Source organism: Phyllostomus discolor, chromosome 4 (assembly GCF_004126475.2).
Source record: "Phyllostomus discolor isolate MPI-MPIP mPhyDis1 chromosome 4, mPhyDis1.pri.v3, whole genome shotgun sequence".
In the NCBI taxonomy this organism is placed as follows: Eukaryota; Metazoa; Chordata; class Mammalia; order Chiroptera; family Phyllostomidae; genus Phyllostomus; species Phyllostomus discolor.
In genome coordinates, this window is record NC_040906.2 from 78,977,493 (window position 1) to 78,999,268 (window position 21,776).

The window sequence follows — 21,776 nt, forward strand, 5'->3', positions numbered from 1 at the left end:
TGTTTACTCGAATCTGTGGGAAAGGTGATCATTTTTTTCTCTTATCCTTAGAGTACAGATTAAAACATTCACCCTCAAAATGAACAAGAAACTATCTCAGGATCATTTAGGTAGTAAGGTATTAATGTGGGGATTTAACTCAGTTTTTAAGCTTTGGTTATGTATTTTATGGCATTAGAGTTTCCAGGAACAAAATGATCTCCAATCATGAGCATGTTTTTCAAGATCCGTCCAAACAAGAAATAAGAAAAAAAAGAAAAATATATACTGTAGTAATTTTCCATTTTAATAATTAGGTTTTTACAAAATTTTAAATATAGATGATATGAGTCTTTTTTAGAAATGAAGAAAATTGCCTAAATTGTTACAACTGCTATGGGAGAAACGCCCTTCTTCTTGCTGATACAGTAAAGAATTACAGATCAGCAAGTCTATCAGAGTACAAGCAGGGTTTATTAGTGATACTTCTCATTAGAGACAATTGGCTTTGCTGAGGTGGGGTGAAAGGCATAGGATCAGGGCATGGCAAGGTAATTGTGGCAAGAACAGGGGTGGCAAGAGCATCAGTCCTTTGTTCTGAGGATTTATATAATTGGAAAGATCAGCGTGAGGAAGTTACATATTGATGGATGGGTACATGTGGTGCCAGACTTCCTGGGGATGACATGACTACCCAAACCTAGGTATGTGTGGAGGTCTATGAGCCTGAATCCTTATCTTGCTCCAGACTCTATTACTCATCTTATAAGACAGATATGTGACAAGAGGCAGTTAATTAAAGTTGAGGGCAGTTATACAAAGTTATTTATAGGCTCCTCCTATAAGGATTACAGATCTACCTCTGGTCATTACCTCTGGTCTGATCTACCAGAGGTAGGCTGTTAACTGAAGTTGTTTTATGGACTACTTCTTTGGGCAATGTCAATGCCCTCTTCTTCCAGGCCTTTGGTTGAATACACAGTTTCAAGGCTTTCTTTCCCATATAGTGGAAATGATACATAGAATTCCAAGAGCTTCCTTCCTCCCTTGCTAACATAGGGTTTATTGTGATGCTGGAACACCTGACAATCTTATTCGACCAGGCTCGGGACTGCTGAGCTAGTGGGTGAGACATGTCTTCTTCCACCTCCCTGACTTGGTTTAGTATCTATCCTACTTAACACAACCATGCTTTATTTTTAAAGTATTTTTTAATTTATTTTTCTTTCATAATAGTCTTTCTTCCTAGGATGCTCTTTTGCTTTTTCTCCAGTTAGAATAATTTTCCATTTTTTCAGCAAAAGCAGACAGTATCAACTCTTCTGTGAAACATTCCCCAATGGTGCCTAAGTAGATACCATATATTGAACATATTACATTATATGACTGTTTTATTTATATTTAAGTATGTGTTTATTCAGGTATAATTGGCATATACTAGATTAGTTTCAGGCATACATGAGACTATTATTAGTAGTATATCTATCTATATAGAAAGCAATTTCCTTTAGTATGATGGCCATAGTTTATTTTTAGTTTATACCTAACACAGGGATTGTTAAAATCACTGTTCAAGAAAATAATAAATGGCAAGCTGGACATACAGAACACATATGGTTATAACTACAAGGACCTTGTACTTGCAACTATGCACAAACCAATATGTTGTTATGTAAATAACTTGTATGTTTTAAAGAAAAAAGTCATAAGGGAACTTTTGTTGTGAGGAAATGAAATTCATACCAGGAATGAAAATTCAGTTTCAGATTTCTGTGGGGAACACAGAAATACATTATTAAACTATACAGTCACATAAAAAATGTTCCTTACCAATTTTTAAACCTATATTCTCAACTTAGGCAAAAACACACAGGAAGCAGATTATCATGCATTAATTTAATAATTCAAAATGACAAAAAACTACAGCTAGAAGAAACTTCTATGTATTTATTCCCCAACTTCAGAGAAAAGTAAAAAGTGAGAGAAAACTTTAATTTATTTTTTAAAAATATAATGTATTATATTAAACTATAAAAATATCCTCAGGGATCACTGAAGTCTGTTATGGTTACAAGCAGACATTCTGTTGTCTGTTTATACTTGGTTATAACTTACAAATAGATCAGATTTGAGGCTCAGATCTTTCAGTTATGATCTTAGGTAAACATTACATATTTTATGGGGGAAATTTAGAACTCTCCTTTTGACATTTCCACTGAAATTTTTATTTCGCAGCTTTATTTACAACAAATTGTGTACTTAGGTAACTTTTAAGGGACTCTGTTTCAGATGTTAAAATGACTCATATGTCTGGTACAGATTTATTGAGTAACTTGAAGAAAACATATATTAATGAAATAAACTATGGAAAAGAAAATCTAATGATCAGAAATTAGCTATCCATAAGGAAAGAGACACAAATATCTTGTGTTTATAAAGGTTTATTCATACTTGAGTACAATTCAACTGTACTTTTCCTGTGTGCATGAGAATGTTTTGATAATATTCTTTTGGTTAATGAACACTTCAGTAGACGAATAATGTGGCAACATACATAAAATTCATGTAAATCATGTAATAACATGCAAACTAGATCTAGCAGGTAATCCATTAGGTGCATATTGGGTTGGCCCAAATCTCTGTTTAGTTCTATAAAATAAAAAATACATTTTTTCATTTCCACAATAACCTTACAGATTTGGATATTTTGAGTAACTTGGCAATTTCCTACTATTGGCTTCTAGTGGGTAGAAGCCGGGGCGGGGGGGGCGGTGCTGCTAAATATCTTCCAATGCATAAGACAACCCTACAGCAAAGAATTAGTTGACCAAAATGTCTATAGTATCAAGAAACTTCATAAACCACTTTTGACACGTTTGATCAGTCACAGTACCTTTTCTATATACTGCACAAATATTCTTTTGCATTTCAGCTGCATTTTTACCTTTTTTGAAATAATAAATTATAATATACCAAATATGTTGCTTATTTTCTTCTATCTTGAATATTACAATGGATACAAAAGTTCACCAGTTTTGGTAACTTTTTTTAATGCACAGTGATATGACAGGTATCACAATACAATGTAACAAAATTGTTTTGAATGAAGTTAAATACACCTAAGCACTGTAAGAGCCATAGTACAGAAAAAAACAAAAAGAACTTTTTGGCCAAACCAGTCTAATCCAGCAAAGCTTTCATTTAGAATGGAAGGGCAGATAAAGTGCTTCTCAGATAAGGTCAAGTTAAAAAGTTCATCATCACCAAGCTCCTATTTTATGAAATGTTAAAGGGACTTATCTAAGAAAAGGAGATAAAAAAAACATGTATAGTAAAAGGACAGCAAAAGCTCACAATTATTAACAACCACACCTAAAGCAAAACCAAAAGAAATTAAGCAAACAACTAGAACAGGAACATAACCACAGAAATGGAGATCACATGGAAGGTTAGCAACAGGGGAGTGGGAAAAGGTACAGAGATTAAGTAGCATAGACTGTAGGTTGAAAATAGATAGGGGGAGGGTAAGAATAGTATGAGAAATGTATAAGCTAAAGAACTTATAAGTATGACACATGGACATGAACTAAAGGGGGGGATGTGGTGGGAAAGGGTGTATAGGGTGGAAGGGAGTGAAGGGGGAAATGGGACAACTGTAATAGCATAATCAATAAAATATATTAAAAATAAAAAATAAAAATAAATAAAAAATAAATAAAAAATATGAATGCAGATAAATAAAAATGGATAATAGTTGCTGAACACAGTATATGCTTATCAATATTCTAAGTCTTTTCTCTAATTCTCTTATTTATCCTCACAGTAAACTTTATGAAGAGAAACCATTATTATCCCTTTTCAGCATGAATAAGTCCAGGCTCAAGAAGGCTAATTAAAGTGCCCAGGTTCACGTAACTAGTAAGGGGTAGATCTAGAATTAGAACTACCAATTTGTTAAGGCTTGTTTGCTTAGAACTCTACATTGTGCTACTTAAAAAAAGAACAATAATAAAGCTACTCTATAAATCTGACAACCTGAGTTTTGCTCCAATTGTATCACTATCTCAATTGAATAGGACAAAACATATTCCTGTAAGGTCTCAATTTATTAGTAAAACAAAGCCTTTAGGCTAGTTGACCTTCAAGACCTGTTGCAGCATTAAAATCTTTAATTAAGTCATAATTTGTTCTAAAATCTGAAAGATATAAAGATCATCATTATTAAGGAATTGGTAATGTAGTTGTGAAAACAAGATTGATGTTCAAAAACTATCAATAAGCAAAAGATTTTTCTTATACCTTTTCCATGTAGGTAAAATTATCATTCCCTCTCTTGTGCCTCTATAGTAAAACAGTTTTCACATAATATGTTTTAATTTTTTAATTTGTTTTACATCTACTTCTATTGTATTCACTAAGAGAGATATGAAGGCAAAAATCATATGTTTTTATCTCTGTGTTCCAAGTACCAAGAAATACCTGCTATATAATATAGTCTCAATGAATTATTGTTTTAAATTATGGTTCTCAGTCTACTTAAAATGGATTTTGGGCTCATCAGAGATGTTCCGCCAAACCCTGACTGATGCGATTCAATGGACTGAGTACCAGCCTTTGACCTGACAGGCTGCTGTTATGATTCCTGACCAACACCCATGCCTGGGTTGCAGGCCAGATCCCCAGCTGGACATGAGCCAAAGGCAAACCATTGGTGTTTCTCTTATACATGGATGTGTCTCTCCCCCTCTTTCTCCCTCCCTTCCCAGCTCTCTAAAAATAAATAAATAAAATCTAAAATCAATGAATAAAAAATTAAGATGTTATTTGATTATGAGATCTGAGAACCCACATCAAACCCACATCATTACTCTTATGTGGGTTCCTATGTACACAATGAATGTGCTGTTCAATTACACACATGATAAACAAATTCCCTAGACCAGCCTTGGCTGATGTGGCTCAGTGGATTGAGCACCTGATTGCGAACCAAAGGGTCTCTGATTCCATTCCTAGTCAAGGCACGTATCTCGGTTGCAGACCAGGTCTCCTGGAGTGGGTGCTAGAGAGCCAACCCCACATTAATGTTTCTGTCCCTCTTACCTTCCTTCCCTTCTCTAAATAAAACTTAAAAAGAAAAGAAATTCCCTAGACCAGAGGGGGCTACAACACAAGATCCCAAAGTATGTTTCCTTTGAGTGCTTCAGGGAAATAATTTGTCACTCAAAACTTTGTAATATAAAGGGATATTACAATTGCCTCTTAGAGAATCACTATGTTTTATAGCATATGAAAGGTTCTGAAAATCTTACAATTGAAAAGATAATGCTTACTTTTTTAACAAAGCATTCCTCAAATTTATTAATCTTGTAACTTTCCTTGAAAAATGTGAACTAGCATGAATCAGGGAAGAATTTGTGGAGAACAAGGGATGATATGAATTACATCTGAATAAATATATCTATATAAGTGAACAGGCAGGAATAGGCAAATGGTAGGATAAAAGTACATAAGTCAAAATGTAGGACTGTAACTAAATACTCCAACTAGAGCTGACTTCACACATTTTAATAGTGGAGAGGACTAGTGGAGAAGTATATTTGTGCCAAATAACAGCAAGTTTGAATGGCAAGAAAAGTATTTCAGGTGTTGAACTCTCACTGATGTTATTTACAGTGATGTAGAGCCAGATGTTGACTCCATGAAATATGCTCTTCCTCCTTTTTTAATTTTGGTTCAAAATGATGATAATAGGCAATTAAAAAATTTCAGAATACAAATAAAAATTTAGAAATGCTATTATATGGATGTCAAACAATTTGAAATATATAGCATCCTTAATGATTTCAAAAACATTATTATGCACATGCAATAATTTGAATTGCTTTTGTTGATATCTTTTAATGAAGAACACTTTTTTTCAGTTTGGGGATGTTTTAATTGCAATTTCAAGCAAGTTTAGAGGAAACAAGTAAATAGAAATATGAAGACTATCTCTAGTTAAAACAATTTTGTATGTTCATTTTAATATGACAAGTTAGTAAAATACTACTTTTAAGTTTTATTTGCTTATATTTAGTTCTTAAAAACATAAAATGGTTGTATAGAAGCACAATGAATTTGGTCATATTTAATATGTGTCAGAGAAGCTGGCATAATCCTACTACATTTATTAGGAAAACAAAATTGTTATGTTAGTGTTCCCAAAATTCAGGGGTCATAAAGGCATAGAGAAATGTTCTAATTTATTTCAATGAGCTAAACAATCTTCTGATCTTTACTTCTTTCTCATTCAGTTTCTTCCTTTTATTTATCTGCCATTATCTCAGCAAGTTGCTTCTCCATAAACTTACTTGAAAAGAATAGATTTGTTTCTTTCAAGAGTATTTTACTCATATATATTGGCTTTTCAAAATAAAAATATACTAAAAATATTTCAAGATTAAACAAAATAGAACTCATTAGTTCTAATGATTTGAGATTTTCAAAATATTTTCAGAATAACATAGATATACAGAAACCTTAGGAATTACAGTATTGCTTTATGCAAAGCTGAGTGTGGTACTTCCAAACTCAAGTTGCTGTTCAAGTTTTGCCTCTAAGAACTTTCTTTGATTCTCTGCTCACAAAATTCTACCTTTTGTTTAGTTTTTATCAAATATATAGTTCCCATTTTCATTTCATGCTTAATTAGGACTCAATGATAATTTTGCTAGCAAATGAACATTTTTATTACTTTTATAATCCATTATCACTTGCCTTTATGCATAAGCCCCCAAAATAATTATCAATGCAAAAATGCATATTTCTTTATTTAGAAGTAAAGATATATAGGTATATAATTATTTGTGGTATCCCTCTACTTGATTATTATTATGTCTAAAAACCTTTATGTTTTCAGTGTGTGTTTAAAATGTCTGACTAAATTTATCAGTTAGGATTTTTGAGAAGTATTTTAATTTAAACTAAATATTTCACTTTTAAATAATATAGAATAATTATATACCATGTTGTTTTAATTATATATCTTCAAATATGAATAACTAATTGTCAAGTATTATATACATACTAAAAATAAAAGATGAGGTCTGAGAAAATTATTTTGCCTAATGGATTTTAATTTTATAGTTAGAATGTGAAAAATCCCTTAAGGATTCTCTAACTCCAATTTTGAATAATAAAAATTAAAAAAATTCAAAAACATAAAGTCACTTTTCCTATTATGATGAAAACAAATGGTGTAATTAGAGAGAATTTTCTAATTAATCTCTGTACAAATGCACACATACCTGATATACATACATTGTTTGTATACTATGGAATACACTGTCTATATTTAAAACAATTAGTTCTAGTGCCAGTATTACTCTATTTTACTGTTTATTGACCACTGTCTATAGTATTGTATTCTAGAATTTCTAATAATTTAAATCATGGTAATAGAACTCTCTGTGATGATAAAAATGCTCAGTATCTGTGCTGTTGGATATGACAGTCAGCAGACACATGGTTATCAAGCACTTGAAATGTGGCTAATGTGACTCAGGAGCAATACAGTTCACTTGATATTATTGTCTTTAATTGATTTGAATTAAAAAAGTCACAAATAGCTAGTGGCTAACACATTGAACAATTTCAGATTCAAGAAAATACAGTGGATTTCTCTGTAATTCATTTATTTATTTTTTTTACAAATGGCAAACTGAAAGAAAATCATATACCTGGACAATTTTACTCTCCAACTTCACAGATGTGTTTAGAAGTTTACATTTGTCAATATTTATATATTATTTTGTATACTAATGGACACATGTTTAAAATTATAGGGACATTTAAAAGCATGCTATGTGTTACTAAAAAAAATTAGGAAAGTTTGCATTGAAGTATGTTTCTTTGAAGCTACTATTCAAACAAATACCAAAAATTCATTATGGGACTAGCTGAGCAAAGACATGAAATTTTGTGTGAGGTTTTATTCCTGAAGTGTCTGAAAACAAAATGGCTATTGATTTTCCTTCCTAGGTATTTGTATTGGATTGACTGCTGTGAATACCCTCACATTGGTCGTGTTGGAATGGATGGAACCAATCAGAGCATTGTTATAGAAACCAAGATTTCTAGACCTATGGCATTAACTATAGACTATGTAAACCATAGACTCTACTGGGCAGATGAAAATCACATTGAATTTAGCAACATGGATGGATCTCATAGACATAAAGGTTAGTATAGTAATACAAATAATTCAGTATTTTACCACAGAATAAATTATGTATTTAGAAAAAATGTGTATTTTCATTATGTATGCTTTCATCAAATGCAGTTAATTTAATGTTAGTTATTGTATTCCATGATGATATTGGTAAATAAGGAATTAGATATATTTATTTAGAACTTCTATAACATGCAAACATATTATTTTGACACTCCAGATTTTCTCTAATTTTGCTTTCCTAAATAGTTTTTATAATAAATAAACAGTATTTTTATAAATTAATATAAACATGTATTCTAATTGGATTGAAATGGAAGAATAATAGCTTGTAAACATAAGCCTATTACTGCAATCTGGTAGGGTTGAGTTTTCTATTTTTAAATTTTAACTTTTATTTTATATATATATATTTTAAATGTTATGTTAATCATTGTTCAAGTACAGTTTTCTGTCCTTTACTCCCATCCCAGCCCACCCACCCACCCTCCCCACCTCCCTCCCATTTCCACCCCCCTAGTTTTTGTCTGTGTGTCCTTTTTACTTGTTCCTGTATACCCTTCCCCTTTTCTCCTGAAATTCCCCTGAAACTCCCTCCTCTCTCCCCTAAGGGGTTGAGTTTTCTTAAAACACTAAGTTGATGTATAGTTTTTTAAAGATGGTGAAGCAATATTATTTAAAAGTTATCAATTATATTACATGCATGATTAAATTTGGTGTTTTCTAATCAACAATGGCAATAAAAATTAATGTGGAAACAGTTTTAAAATTAGAGTAACATTTAAGAATGTTTATAATCTAAATATGAATGAATATAAAAACTCTAAGTATAAAACAAATGAATGAAGCAACTGAATATGAGGGAGGTAGCACTAGAATTAGAGATGGGGGAGAAGTCATAGAGAAAATTTTGGTGAGATGAGAGAACTAAGAAGAGCGATGGAGAAAGACATAATAAAGAAGAAGGGCACAGATGAAAAAGAAATGGGTATATCAGGATCCATAAACAATTCAAATGAACATTCAAAATATTTTAGATGTAGGTGGTTTTTTAAGGATTAGACTTTCCCTAAATAAAAAAATCACTTTCTATTTATCTTTAATGACCTATTGTCACCTGTGCTATTAGGTGTTTCTGTCTTCAAATATAGCATGAAGTACAACTTTCACAGGCAGACTCCAAAGAAAACTTACACATTAGTGTGGTTTAGCTTGTCAGACTGTTTTCTTCTCTGCAGTGAGCTTAGAACAAAACCTGTGGAGGAGGGACGAGGAAGGGGTGATAAGAAAGAGTGTGAGGCCCTGAAAATGTATGGAATCCTGAGAAGGATGAGACACTAAATAAATAAATACATTTAAATGAATGAATGAAAAAATAAATCTTACTAAAGTTGTAGTATTTCATAATTTTGCCCAAGTCCCTTTCAACAAATATATCCTTCTACCTAAAAATGTTCACAGTTTTAAGAGCTTCATTTTTAAGGGTAAGAAGAATCAGTTATGACAAGTATAGTTGAATAAGTCACTTCTTTAGCTGTTGGCATTCCAATCATAAAGAAATTCTTCAGGATGTAATCTGAGTGAAAAATTAGTTAAAGATCATATTAGGATTTTAATTACAGCAAAAATAATGTTGACAAGTTAAAATCACATTTCGTGCATTCAGCAGTATATCTCCAAAAAAAGGTCAATAATGTAATATTTTGCAACATCCTTAGATGATATTGTTTTATTGCTGCAATCAGTATTTTACCCATGTAACCATGAACCTGTTTTTAGCTACATACACAATACTAAGTTGTTGTGAATATATTACATTGTTCTAAAATTTGACTGCACAATAAAATGTAAAAAATATCTGGCCAGCTATTATAGCATCAAATACTTGCTTACTTTATTTAAATCTTACTGTTTAAATGACAAAAACTATAGTTAAAGATGTTTAATAATGTTTCTTAAAAACTATTCCATCGTATTCCAACACTATTGATTCCATCCCCTACTCATTATTTAAAAATTATGTCAGATATGTAGGTAACTAATGCTTTGGAAACTTAATACAAAATTTAATGAATATAAATGAAGTATTCCTTAAATATAGAACTGGTGTTAACTTTGGGTAGAGGGATATATATATATATATATATAGTAATATATATAATGATATATTTTAATATATAACACATAATATATAATATATAATTATATATAATAATATATAAAATGATATATAATTAAATACATATATAAAATGAGAAAATGGTACTAAATCTATTAAAGAGTGAAATATGTAGCTGACAAGTATGCGGGTATGATGTTAACATTTTAAAATTTGATTTTGAAAATACCTCGTGGCTTAGGGATGGGGTTGGGGAAGGAAAGTGAAAGAGTTGCTGCCTTCAGAAATATTTTCTCCTGTAGTCTTTCTGAGGAAGCCTAAGGAAAAATTCATTAAGTGTCTTATCAGGCATCTGCCAATATCTGAATGTAAGCCAGTAATCACCTGGTAGTTACTAATGAGCTACTAATTGTAAGCAGTCTGAATTATGCCAATTTCATGTCCAGTGAAAAAAGAGCCATTTATTTGCCATGTCTGAAAAGAGAAATAGGACTTTTCTGCTCTTTGCATTTGCTCCACAGAAACACAGAGAATGCTCTTGTCTTCTAGGTATGTATTTGGAGGTGGGAAATGAGACATATCAACAATAACTTGTTTATTAGTTTGGTCACTGACTTCTTTTTCCTCTTCATTAAACTGGCATTATTGTTCTCATTTATTCTATATATTAAAACTGGGGCCAGAGTCCATCAACAGAGTGGGATATATGAATCCTGACAAAGTAATTTGAAAATACAAAGGCTGTATGAGAAATTTCAGTACTATGGTCCTTTATCATAAGTCAAATTTTAATAAGGCAGAAAAATTAAACTGAGTTGCACTTTACATTTCAGAAAGCTTTTCCCCCAAATATGTTCTGATTTAAATGCAGATCTGTTCTATTTATGCATTAATTGCATAAATGAAGCATTGTTTTGTTATTATTTGTCCAGCCAGACATCATCTAAGGTTCTGAATTCTGTGTCCTAAATATTAAATCAGATGACTTTTGAGGTGCATCTGATTTGCAATATGCTTGGTCATTTCTGGCATCATTTTTGTACCTCTTCTGTTCTATGTACTTTTCTACCAAGTCCAAATACAACACTGCAAAAATTAAAATAATAATGATAGTAAATTAGTCCATTTGCTGGTTTAGGAACATTAAGGTGTGATCTTAGTCAAATGAGTCTCTACTTAAAAAAGCCTGTGCATATCATTCTACTGGTTTTTACTCCAATAATTTTATTATAGTATGAAATATAATAATGATAATTTAATATAGTAGAATACTATGCAAGCTACTGGATAACTGAATCACTTTATTTTAAATCAAATTTCCATTGATTTTTTAAAAATTTCTCTGATTTTAGCCCTGGCTGGTGTAGCTCAGTGGATTGAGCATGGACTGCGAAGCAGTGTCACAGGTTCAATTCGAGTCAGGGCACATGCCTGGGTTGCAGGCCACAGCCGCCAGCAACTGCACATTGATGTTTCTCTTTTTTTTTCTCCCTCCCTTCCCTCTCTAAAAATAAATAAATAAAATCTTTTTAAAAATTTTCTCTGATTTCTTCTCTTTAGATCTACCCATTCATTTATTCACTTATTCATTCAACAAATATTTACTGATTTATTTATTTATGTATTTAGTTATTTATTGTGCTACAAGTTATGCTAAGGCCTGAAATTACACAAATGAAGTATCTCTGTCTTTTAAGCACTTTCAGTTTAATGGAAAAAACTGATATGTAGATAAAATGTAAATCAGATTGGGGTTAGAGGTATATGCAAAATATTGTAAAAATGCAGGTAGAAATAAGGAAGTCTTTTCTAATGTGAGGAGTCCTTTGATAAGTTTGAGTGACAGACTACAGGTTCTCCATATGGAGAAACATAGGAAGGATTCTTCACGCAGAGGGAATAACAATTGCAAAGATGTAATTGAGTCTTGAAACAGCATAGGGCTTACACAATTTGGCTATGCCTGGTAGTACTACAAGAGGGAGAAAATGCACTAGATAAACAAGGGCAAATTGGGGACAGACTGTGACAGGGCTTGTATGCTAATTTGGAATTTATCCTTTAGGTCATATGGGAGCCATTGATGGTGTTTAGTTGACAGAGTACTATTATTAGATTTGACAACAGCATGGAAAATGAAAAGACCCTGGAAGGGCAACCAATTTAGAGGCTGTTAAAGTATTTTAGGAGAAAATACTTGAAGTGATTATAGCTATGGGAATGGGGATAAAGTTTTATGTTCAATAGTTATTTAGCAGAATAAAGAGGAAAGATCTATAAGCTTAGAATAACAGAATTCTTGGTGGTTGGGTTGCAAATATTAAGTGAAAGATTCATAGTATTATCCATTTAGGAAAAAAAGTCCTCTCTTTTGATGACTTATTAATTTCATGTATAATTATAAAATTTTAAAGAATTAAGAGGTAGGAGGTGGGGATGAGTGGGACAGAAGAAGTGGTGGGGGGAAAACGGAGACAACTGTACTTGAACAACAATAAAAAAGAATAAAGAAAGAATTACAAATATAAATACTGAATGTAAGTTAGGGATTCTTCTTAAAAAGCTGTTTGGATGAGTGGTACATTAATTTTAACAAAAGATTCCGCATCAAAGAAATTCTAAGGATGTGTAAATAATTTCTATTGCATCTTTTCCTAAAAAGCATTTCAGAACAAATGATGGTTTACCTATAAATAAAGTTACACATAAGTAAATCTCTTTTCTATTTTTTCTTGAGATATAAAATATGTTCAATGGAAGACTGGAACATTTCATGTTCTTCAGATTTAGATGTTTAATTTTTAAGTTTATGTATGTTTTTATAAAAAATGAGTAATTCTAAATAGTATTTATATTTTTCTTGTATGTCTATGTACTTGGGACTGGTTTCCAACCACTCCCAAGCCACAGTTCTTCTGACAGACTTAGGCTTTTACTGTATTTTTCAGACTATAAGACACATTCCCCACCCCCAAATTTGGGAATAATGGTTGTTTTTTTTTATTTTTTTAAGGTTTTATTTATTTATTTTTAGAGAGGGAGCGGAGGGAGAGAGAGAGAGAGAGAGAGAGAAACATCAATGTGTTCTTGCTGGGGTTCGTGGCCTGCAACTCAGGCATGTGCCCTGGCTGGGAATTGAACCTGCGACATTTTGGTTCGCAGCCCTCGCTCAATCCACTGAGCTACGCCAGCCACGGCCTGATAATGGTTGTTAATGATGCTGCTGTGTTCTGTTTACATTTACATTGGTAAAATATTATGTCATTTATGTTATTAAATATTTTACCACAGTTTTTTCTTCAAAATTTTTTTCCCATTTTCCTCCTCTAAAACCTAAGTGTATCTTATGGCCCAAAAAATATGGGTGATTTGGATAAGAAGTAATAAACCTTCACTAAAGTACAGATTTTTAAGTGAAAGCACATTTTCAGAATGGAGAAAACGAACCCTTAAGTTATTAAAGAAAGCATGGGAAACCTGAAGATGAGGGTGGGTGTTAGATGAGATCTATTCTAAATAGCTTTGAACCATGAAAAGTGTATGTAACTTCCCTGGGCCCCATCTATCAAAATCAGGATGTTGGAGAAGAAGTCAAAGGAGGATTCTAGAACTCAGATTCTGTGATAGGTGGATTACACAACACTTTCAGAAACTTTGTCAAATCCAAAGGTTTTGACTTCAGGTCTATCTTCAATTTAAGCCTGAGAGAGGTTGGACATTTGTAACGATCAAATGCTTGCTCACTCATCCTTGATGAAAATCTCAAATTGCCAACAAAATACTCATTTTTCTGAGCCTTATTCTAAGAGCTATTCACATCTTTTACTGTCGAACACTTGTGAACTGATCAAATCAACTGGAGGAGAAAACCTATTTTCTTGAGCATTACATTCTGTTAGATGCTTTGTATATACTATTTCATTTTTCAGCTTTCTTAGAATTTTTTCTTAGTCCACTACTGGGATCCAAGAACTGGAGCCATCCTATTATAAACTAATGCTTTTATTAGAAGCCTACTGTGTTTGAGAAACCTTGTTTGATGCTATACATGCTCTTATAGTCATTCCATCAAGGAATACGATGCTATAAACAGCATGAGAGTCATTTTGCTACAAGGAAATAGGTTTAAAGAGGTTAAGTAATTTCTCCAAGGTCAAATGGCTGGTAATGAGGAGAATCCGAATTTGAACAATGAAGATCTAACTGGTCCCAAAGCCTGTTTTCTTTCCATTATTGACACCTCCTTGCTTTTGAACAGATGATAAAGGTTGTTGCCGACTTGTTATAATTTCTAATATCAATAGTTACAGCATAAATGTACAGTAATACACATGACTCAGGTATATGTCCATACCTGAATTTCTTCAGGTTAATTTAAATAGTAGACCATAGATAAATTGCAAAATATAAAGATACTAATAAAAATGTAAGTTGATGTAACACAATTACTAAAAGAAGCATTTGTCTTATTAAATATGAATATTTTATTTGAGGGAGTGAAAAGAACAATAATGATCCTTAAAAATAGACATCCTGCTTCAGTGGAACAGTTTGCTGTTACAGTTTGCCATTTCAAATGAACTACATCTCCTGCCCGTCCAAAACTTTTAAATCTTATTTAGAGATTCATGTCACAGAATTTCTGAAATCGGGCCACAGTAAAGGCTTTTTGTCATTGATCTTATGCATTTCAAAAAAGATTGCCTTCTCTAAGTTGAATGTCTATAATATAGGTTACAAATAACTCTTGAGATAAATTTTGGCAGTAACTTTACATATCTACCTTAACTTAAAGTTTCTATTTTCCTTTTAATGAAAGAAATTAAATATCAGAAAGTTCTGTATAGGCCACAATTTCAATCTGTTTGCTTGTATCAAAGTATATAAATTCAGATGTAGTTTCCTAACTTCCTGTTAGTTGTGCTGTTAAACTTGAGATATATTTTAGATGTAGTTATTTTTTTCAGAAAATACTGAAAATAATGTGTGAATAGAATGACAAAACAGTGAACTAAAAAAGGTATCTTTAACCTTGAGCTTTAAAATATATTCATTCTAGTATTTTTTTCAGAATATTCCATATCACTGAATGATTTAACTTTCTGTTAAATCAGTTAGTCATGGGCATATTTTATCCTGCATACTCAAAAAATATATACTTATATAACTTCTGATTTCTTTGAAGAGCAATGATTGCATATGCCTCTAAACTATAGTTTATCACTAAGCTGTCTTTTTTTTTGTGAACAAACTGTCTAAAACTCCATGCAATTACGTTGACTATGGCTCTTTATTGGTTTCAATACCCCTTTCCTTGAAGATTCTCATACTGAAGTGGCAGTAGTGTAGTACAACTCTGTTGTTCATTTCTGCTCTGGGAACCAAAGTGTGTTGTGAAGGGTCAGTTCTGTTTGGATTTAAAAACCCATATCATAATCCAGGCAGTTATTGTCTAAATCACGTTGGAAAAGGAATCCAGATCTTAGCATGCTCCTGATGAAAGAGCATAAAATATATTTACAATTTGTTTGTTTGTTTGTTTGTTTGTTTGTTTTTAATTCTGAATGGGAAAGAAAACACTTCAAAAGACAAAGGGAATGATTTGTGCTCATATAATCTGAAAGTCATGGCTTTTGCATTTGGGTGTTTAGAAAATTTAAATGTTTTTAAATTTTCTAAAATTTTACATTTAATTTTCCAATTTTACAATATTCTTGAGTGTTTATTTTTTGGCATGTAACACTTTTCAAAAAAAAATCCTATCATTCATAGTCTATTACAAACAGTAGACTTCACAGGCTATTTTATGCTAATGATGATGATGTGCTATTGTTTACAATACAATAAAAGTTAATGGAAGGAAGAAAAATACAATTCAGTTTCTATAGAAATGTTCCTGAACCAGTAAAATAAATTGAAATTAACCATTGTTCCTAAACATGCTTAGAATTTCAGTGTCAACCATGTCTTTTAGTGTTGTCCCTTCAGTAAGACATGCTACATTAAACTGTGTACATTTTTAAATATAGTAATATTTTGAAGATGTCATATATGTCCCATATATTATTTTTAAATGGTGACACTTTAAATGTTTCCTAGTATGAGTTTCAGACACTTTCAACATTATCTGTCCCACATATGACACACTGGGGCACTGGTAGACTTGGCTTTGGTCCAGGTTACTCTCTAATTTAGGCTTTAACACATCCTAGTTCAATATTTCTTCCATAGCTTAGAACTTTTAATTAATTGGTGACTTTCTAACATATCTTAAAGGAACTGGCTGAGGTTGAAACTGGTGTAAGGAAACACTATTCTTCTTTTCTCACTTATCCTTACTTATTCCTAGTACTGATCTACAATGCATTTGAAAATGCTTGTAATACAGTACACTCAACAGTTTTTATTCTACAGGCATATTTAGAATTGTAAAAATGTGGGAAGCCAGGCATTAAACTCATGTAAATGTCTCTACTTGGTATCTTTCTCAAATGAAAAGTGCTTTTCAAAGGCTTCAGGTTTCATTAAAACTCTAACAAAAATTTTCCTAATGCCTATGTGTGGAATATCATACCTCATATTAATTATTGATGGTCAGCTCTGCAAACACATTTTCAAATGTCTATGAAGGGTTATATCACCAGCAGAAAAACCTAGAAAGTTTTGCAACAAAATATCTTCACTGAGTACATAAACAATGTTGTTTTGTTTACTTCAGAGACTGGAGCGCTGCATCACCATTGAGGAAAGATATTTATAGGCACAGTCTAGTTTTCAAAAGAAAGGTACTATAATTTTCATTATCTGCTTTTTACATTCTCACATTCATTAACAAGAATATTATTTTTATTTAAAAAATTAATCTTCATCTAAAGATATATTTATTAAAGAGAGAGGAAGAGAGATAGAGAGAAATACTGATGTGAGACAGAGACATCAATATGTTACCTCCGATAGGTGCCCTGACAAGAGGGATTCAAACCAGCAACCTAGGTATGTGCCTGACTGGGGATTGAACCTGCAACCTTTTTGTGTACACGACAATGCTCCAAGCAATAGAGCCACCCAGCCAGGACAGGAATATTATTTTCAAATGTTAAATATTAAAATGGCCATATTTGAATTTTATTATAAATAATTTAAAAATTATGTGAGAGAGGGGAAGGGATTGAATTTCATTAAACTAAATATTCCTAATGTATACCTAATGTACTTATTATCTGATGCAACAATGTGGACAAAGTAGGTGAGAAATACTAGAAAAAAATGGACAAAGAATGACTTCGGCCTCTTAATAATGGCTTTAATTTAAAGAAGAATCCTAAATAATTTATATATTTTGCCTTGAAATATTACATTTATTTAAAAAAGTTATTTCTTACACATTTAAGTGTTTAGTATGAATTACTCATTAAGAAGGAACACACAATTATTGTTTGGACATTTGATCAGTGTGAGTATTCAGAAGGCAGCCTCATTTAATGGACCCCCAAGAAGGATCAGCTCTCATCTGCTATGAATTATACATATGCTGAATGGAAAAACTCTATTTTTTCTCCCACTCAAAGTCACTTTGGTGCATAAAGTTTTCAAAAGATTATGAAAATTTGTACTAGAAAATATAAATTTTGAACAATTTATAATAATATTTGGAAATGTTGGCTATCTTTAGTGTTCCTGCCTTTTCGTAATGCTTTTATTCATTTTGAAAAATGGATTTTGGAGGCAGTGGCCTGATACCATTTAAGTGGGGTTTTACAAAAGTGTGGGCAGGAAAAATATTCTTTAAGGCATATGTTTAAATGGAACATTTTGTATCCTTTTGTAGATGGTTCAGAGGAAGTAATTATTTTAATAAAATATTCTACAAATAATAATGTTGAAGGGGATGCATAATTGCTATCAAAGAAAAACATCTGATGGCCCTAAGTTTACATAAAACACACTCTTTTTTGATGGGGCGTGTGTTAACTAAAGCAGTCTCTGGAAATTAGTACACTGTAGCCATTTTCCCACATACCCACTCTTTTCTGTTACTCTCCATTATGTAGAAACCATTTTCATCAGCCCACTGACCTCTGTCAGGAACACTTGCCTCACTCAGCATGTTACACCACGTCCTTCTATCATCTAATTGCGTATCTGCTTACCAGCCTACGTTCTTTCTGAAGTCTTTGTTTATTCTCACACCATTTTTTCAGTGCTAATTGGTTTTATCTTTTTCATTACTTCCTTTTGGTTTCCATGCTCTACTTCAATTCTATTCTAGCTTCTCTACATATCTTGTATATTACCCTTCTAGGAAAATACTAGGGGAGATTGTTACTATCAGGGTGTCTCAGAAGAAAGCATTCATGAGCATCTTGAATCTGTTTTCTGAACATACATGTTTTAGTCAGGCTATATAGTTTGCACTATATTTTCCAAGGGTGGATTCCATTGATTGTTATTGACCAGAGAAGAAATATGTGAGATAAAAAAAATATTGGAGATCTTAACTGGAGTTCTAGCCATCTTACCTTTGCCTCTTTTCCGTGTGCCATATACTAGAAGGCTGCTCTCTATGGACTGTATCACCAGGTTCTTTCACCTTCTGGTCTCGCGTTGGATTTAATTCATGGGAAGCATTAGTAGAAGAGTGGGTGGTAGACAAAAGAAGTAGTCATAATATTTATTCACCCACTTTTCCTCCATGCCCAGCCACTGTGGATTAGCAGTGTCTAAGTTCTGGCTGAGTTCCTCTGACAAATGGTCTCTGCTCTTTGTGAATGGCTTTTTTTTTTCCTTAACTGCAGCTTTTGCTGTTTCTAATAGACCTAGGAAAAAACAAACAAACAAACAAACAAACAGTCCATCACCAGTCACTTAGCCAGGCCCAAAGCTCTGTAAATAACTAAAAGAAAAATAATATGTCCCACCACTTTTGCACCTAAAACTGTCTTTGTTCATTAAGTTGTTTTTAACTATCATTTAAAGTGTTCTCTGTTTAATACAGGACCCTTGACAGAAAAGAGATAGAAGGAGATTAAAAGGCAATGAAAAGTTAAAATAATTTTGCAATATTCCAGGTGTGAGGAAATATGTGCCTTTACTTGGGGCAATGATACCAACAATATAAAAAAATGAGAGAGCCTTGAAGCATATTTTTAAAAAGAAGATAGGATTTAATGTTTTACTTGATATTCTTGTTAGCTTTACTTGAAAGATCTAGGAGATTAAGTTTCCAATCCTAGTAGGTAACACAGTGAGAACAAGGTTGACCTTCATGGTCACTGGATCATGCAAGTATTTCTTTCCAATCGGTACATAAGTTCTATATAATTAAAAAATATCAATACTTAAGTTACTCTGTAATTATTGAATTTGGTGGTTGCATTCTATGAACTTTGTTTTGCTTTTGAGAATACTGCTTAAGCCCCAATAGTTAATTTTGAATAATGAATTAATAGGATTATTTCATATATCATGATATTTAAAATATCATTAGATCCTTAAAATAAATCTTGGAGGAGAGATAAGAAAATAATAGAGCATCAGTAGTATAATTTCTGTTTAAGCAGTAACCAAAGGGCAAAACCTTGTTGAATGTGTCATTACCCCAAAGTTATATCATTCCAATAACAGCAACTATGAGATATTTGACACAATGTCAAATGAGAACTGGACTATTGGTATATTTTGTTCTTAAGAATTTAAACTATATTGGTCTGAAATATAAAGTAAAAAGGTTTATTCAAGAATATACTTGCTTAGCATGATAAATGTTGGCCAAAAAAAAAATCAAGAGTGTTTTAGTAGAGTACTTCTAGCTGTGAAGCCACAGTTAAGCTGAAGGCATATTATGAATTTCTACCTTTTCTATTTATCATAATTAATTAGAACCTTAACCGAATAGCATACACCTTGACTAAAAAGGAAAAACTCCACAAAGGAGTTTTTCTCTGATTTCTTTTTGCCAAATATTGACTCTATTCTTATGCTAGATATAGCCTGCGGCATAAAAATTGGCAACCTAGTGCTGGAGTGCAATGCTGGAAACAGTAAAATAAATAGAGCTGTTGAAGAGAATAAAAGCCTAACTACAGAAAGCAGCTTTCAAATAGGCTTTAACTATATAATAAGTACTTGTTAACTTCAGCCCACACAATAGTCTCTTTCTTCTTGTTTTTTTTTTGTGTGTGTGTGTGTGTCTAATGAATACCTATAAATGAGAGGTTGCTTAATTTTTTTTTACATTTATCTTTTAAGCAAAAACTTTTATGTATGATAAGTGGTCATATTATTTTTCTCTTAAAAAGGACAGCCAACATAATTTTGAGAAAACATTGACTATTTTTTGATAAAATCTTTATTTTAGTATCATTAAATTAGTTAAATGTTCTCATGTCATTTCATTTCATGTTTATATTTTGTCAGTCCTAGATGTCAAATTACATCACAAAATATCTTTCTTGCAACTTTTATTTACATACATGTATAAGAGGTGTCTAGAAAAAGTCCAGCCATTGTTAATTTAATGAGAATGGTTTGTACAACATTGATATGACCTGGAAGCCAAGGAGAGTAGACTATAATGTGCATGTGTACACAATGACAACTTCACTGTATTAGTCAGTGGGGGCAGTGGATGCCGTTGAGTGGCATGTGTACTGTGTGGCTGTCACATTCAAAATAACTGAGTGAGCAGAGCAAAGAATCTGCATTAAATTTTGCATTAGGCTTGAACATTCTTCTGTGGAAACTATGCATATGATTCAGAAGGCCACAGCTATGGGCAACTGGTGATTAGCAGCTTCATCATGGCAATGCACCTGCTCATGTACCACATCCTGTGCAAGTTTTTTGGCAAAACATCAAATCATCCAGGTGACAGTGCCCCTTCAGCCCAAGTTTGGCATCCTGTGGCTTCTGGCTTTTTCCAAAACTAAAAATCACCTCTGAAAGCAAGGATATTTCACATCAACAATGAGATTCAGGAAAATGCTGATGGTCAGGTGATGGCAACTGAGAGAACTGTGTGAGATCCCAAGGTGCCTGCTTTCAAGGGGACTGAGGTGTCATTGTTCTATATACAATGCTTCTTGTATCTTGTATCTTTTTAAATAAATGTCTCTATTTTTCATATTACAAGGCTGGATACCTTCTAGACAGACCTTGTAATATAAAATGTATATGTATGTATAATATATGTATATATTGTATATATACTATTGTTACGGATATGTTACATATACACAGATACTTAATGCGGGCATACATGTATACACATATATCTATAAGGTAGAAATATGTAAATGAGTAAAGAGACAACAAAAAGCAAACAATTTTTCTCATTCTAAATCATGAAAATTTCTGGTACCAAAATATATAATGCTTTGGCTCAGAAAATCTCATTTACTCTCAATATGAGTTGAATTCTTCATATGTTGATGGAAAACAAACATAGATTCATTATTTATAGCTATCATT

The 21,776-nt window shown here is 32.2% G+C and overlaps 1 protein-coding gene across 1 annotated transcript in view; it reads left to right on the forward strand.

Moving 5' to 3' along the window:
- The window catches only part of LRP1B (LDL receptor related protein 1B), a 1,792,671-nt gene that overhangs the window by 1,546,702 nt on the left and 224,193 nt on the right, over positions 1–21,776 (forward strand). Inside the window, exon 60 of the mRNA XM_036023545.1 lies at positions 7,999–8,198. Coding sequence (XP_035879438.1) covers positions 7,999–8,198 — 200 coding nt within the window. The remainder of the gene's footprint in view (positions 1–7,998; positions 8,199–21,776) is intronic.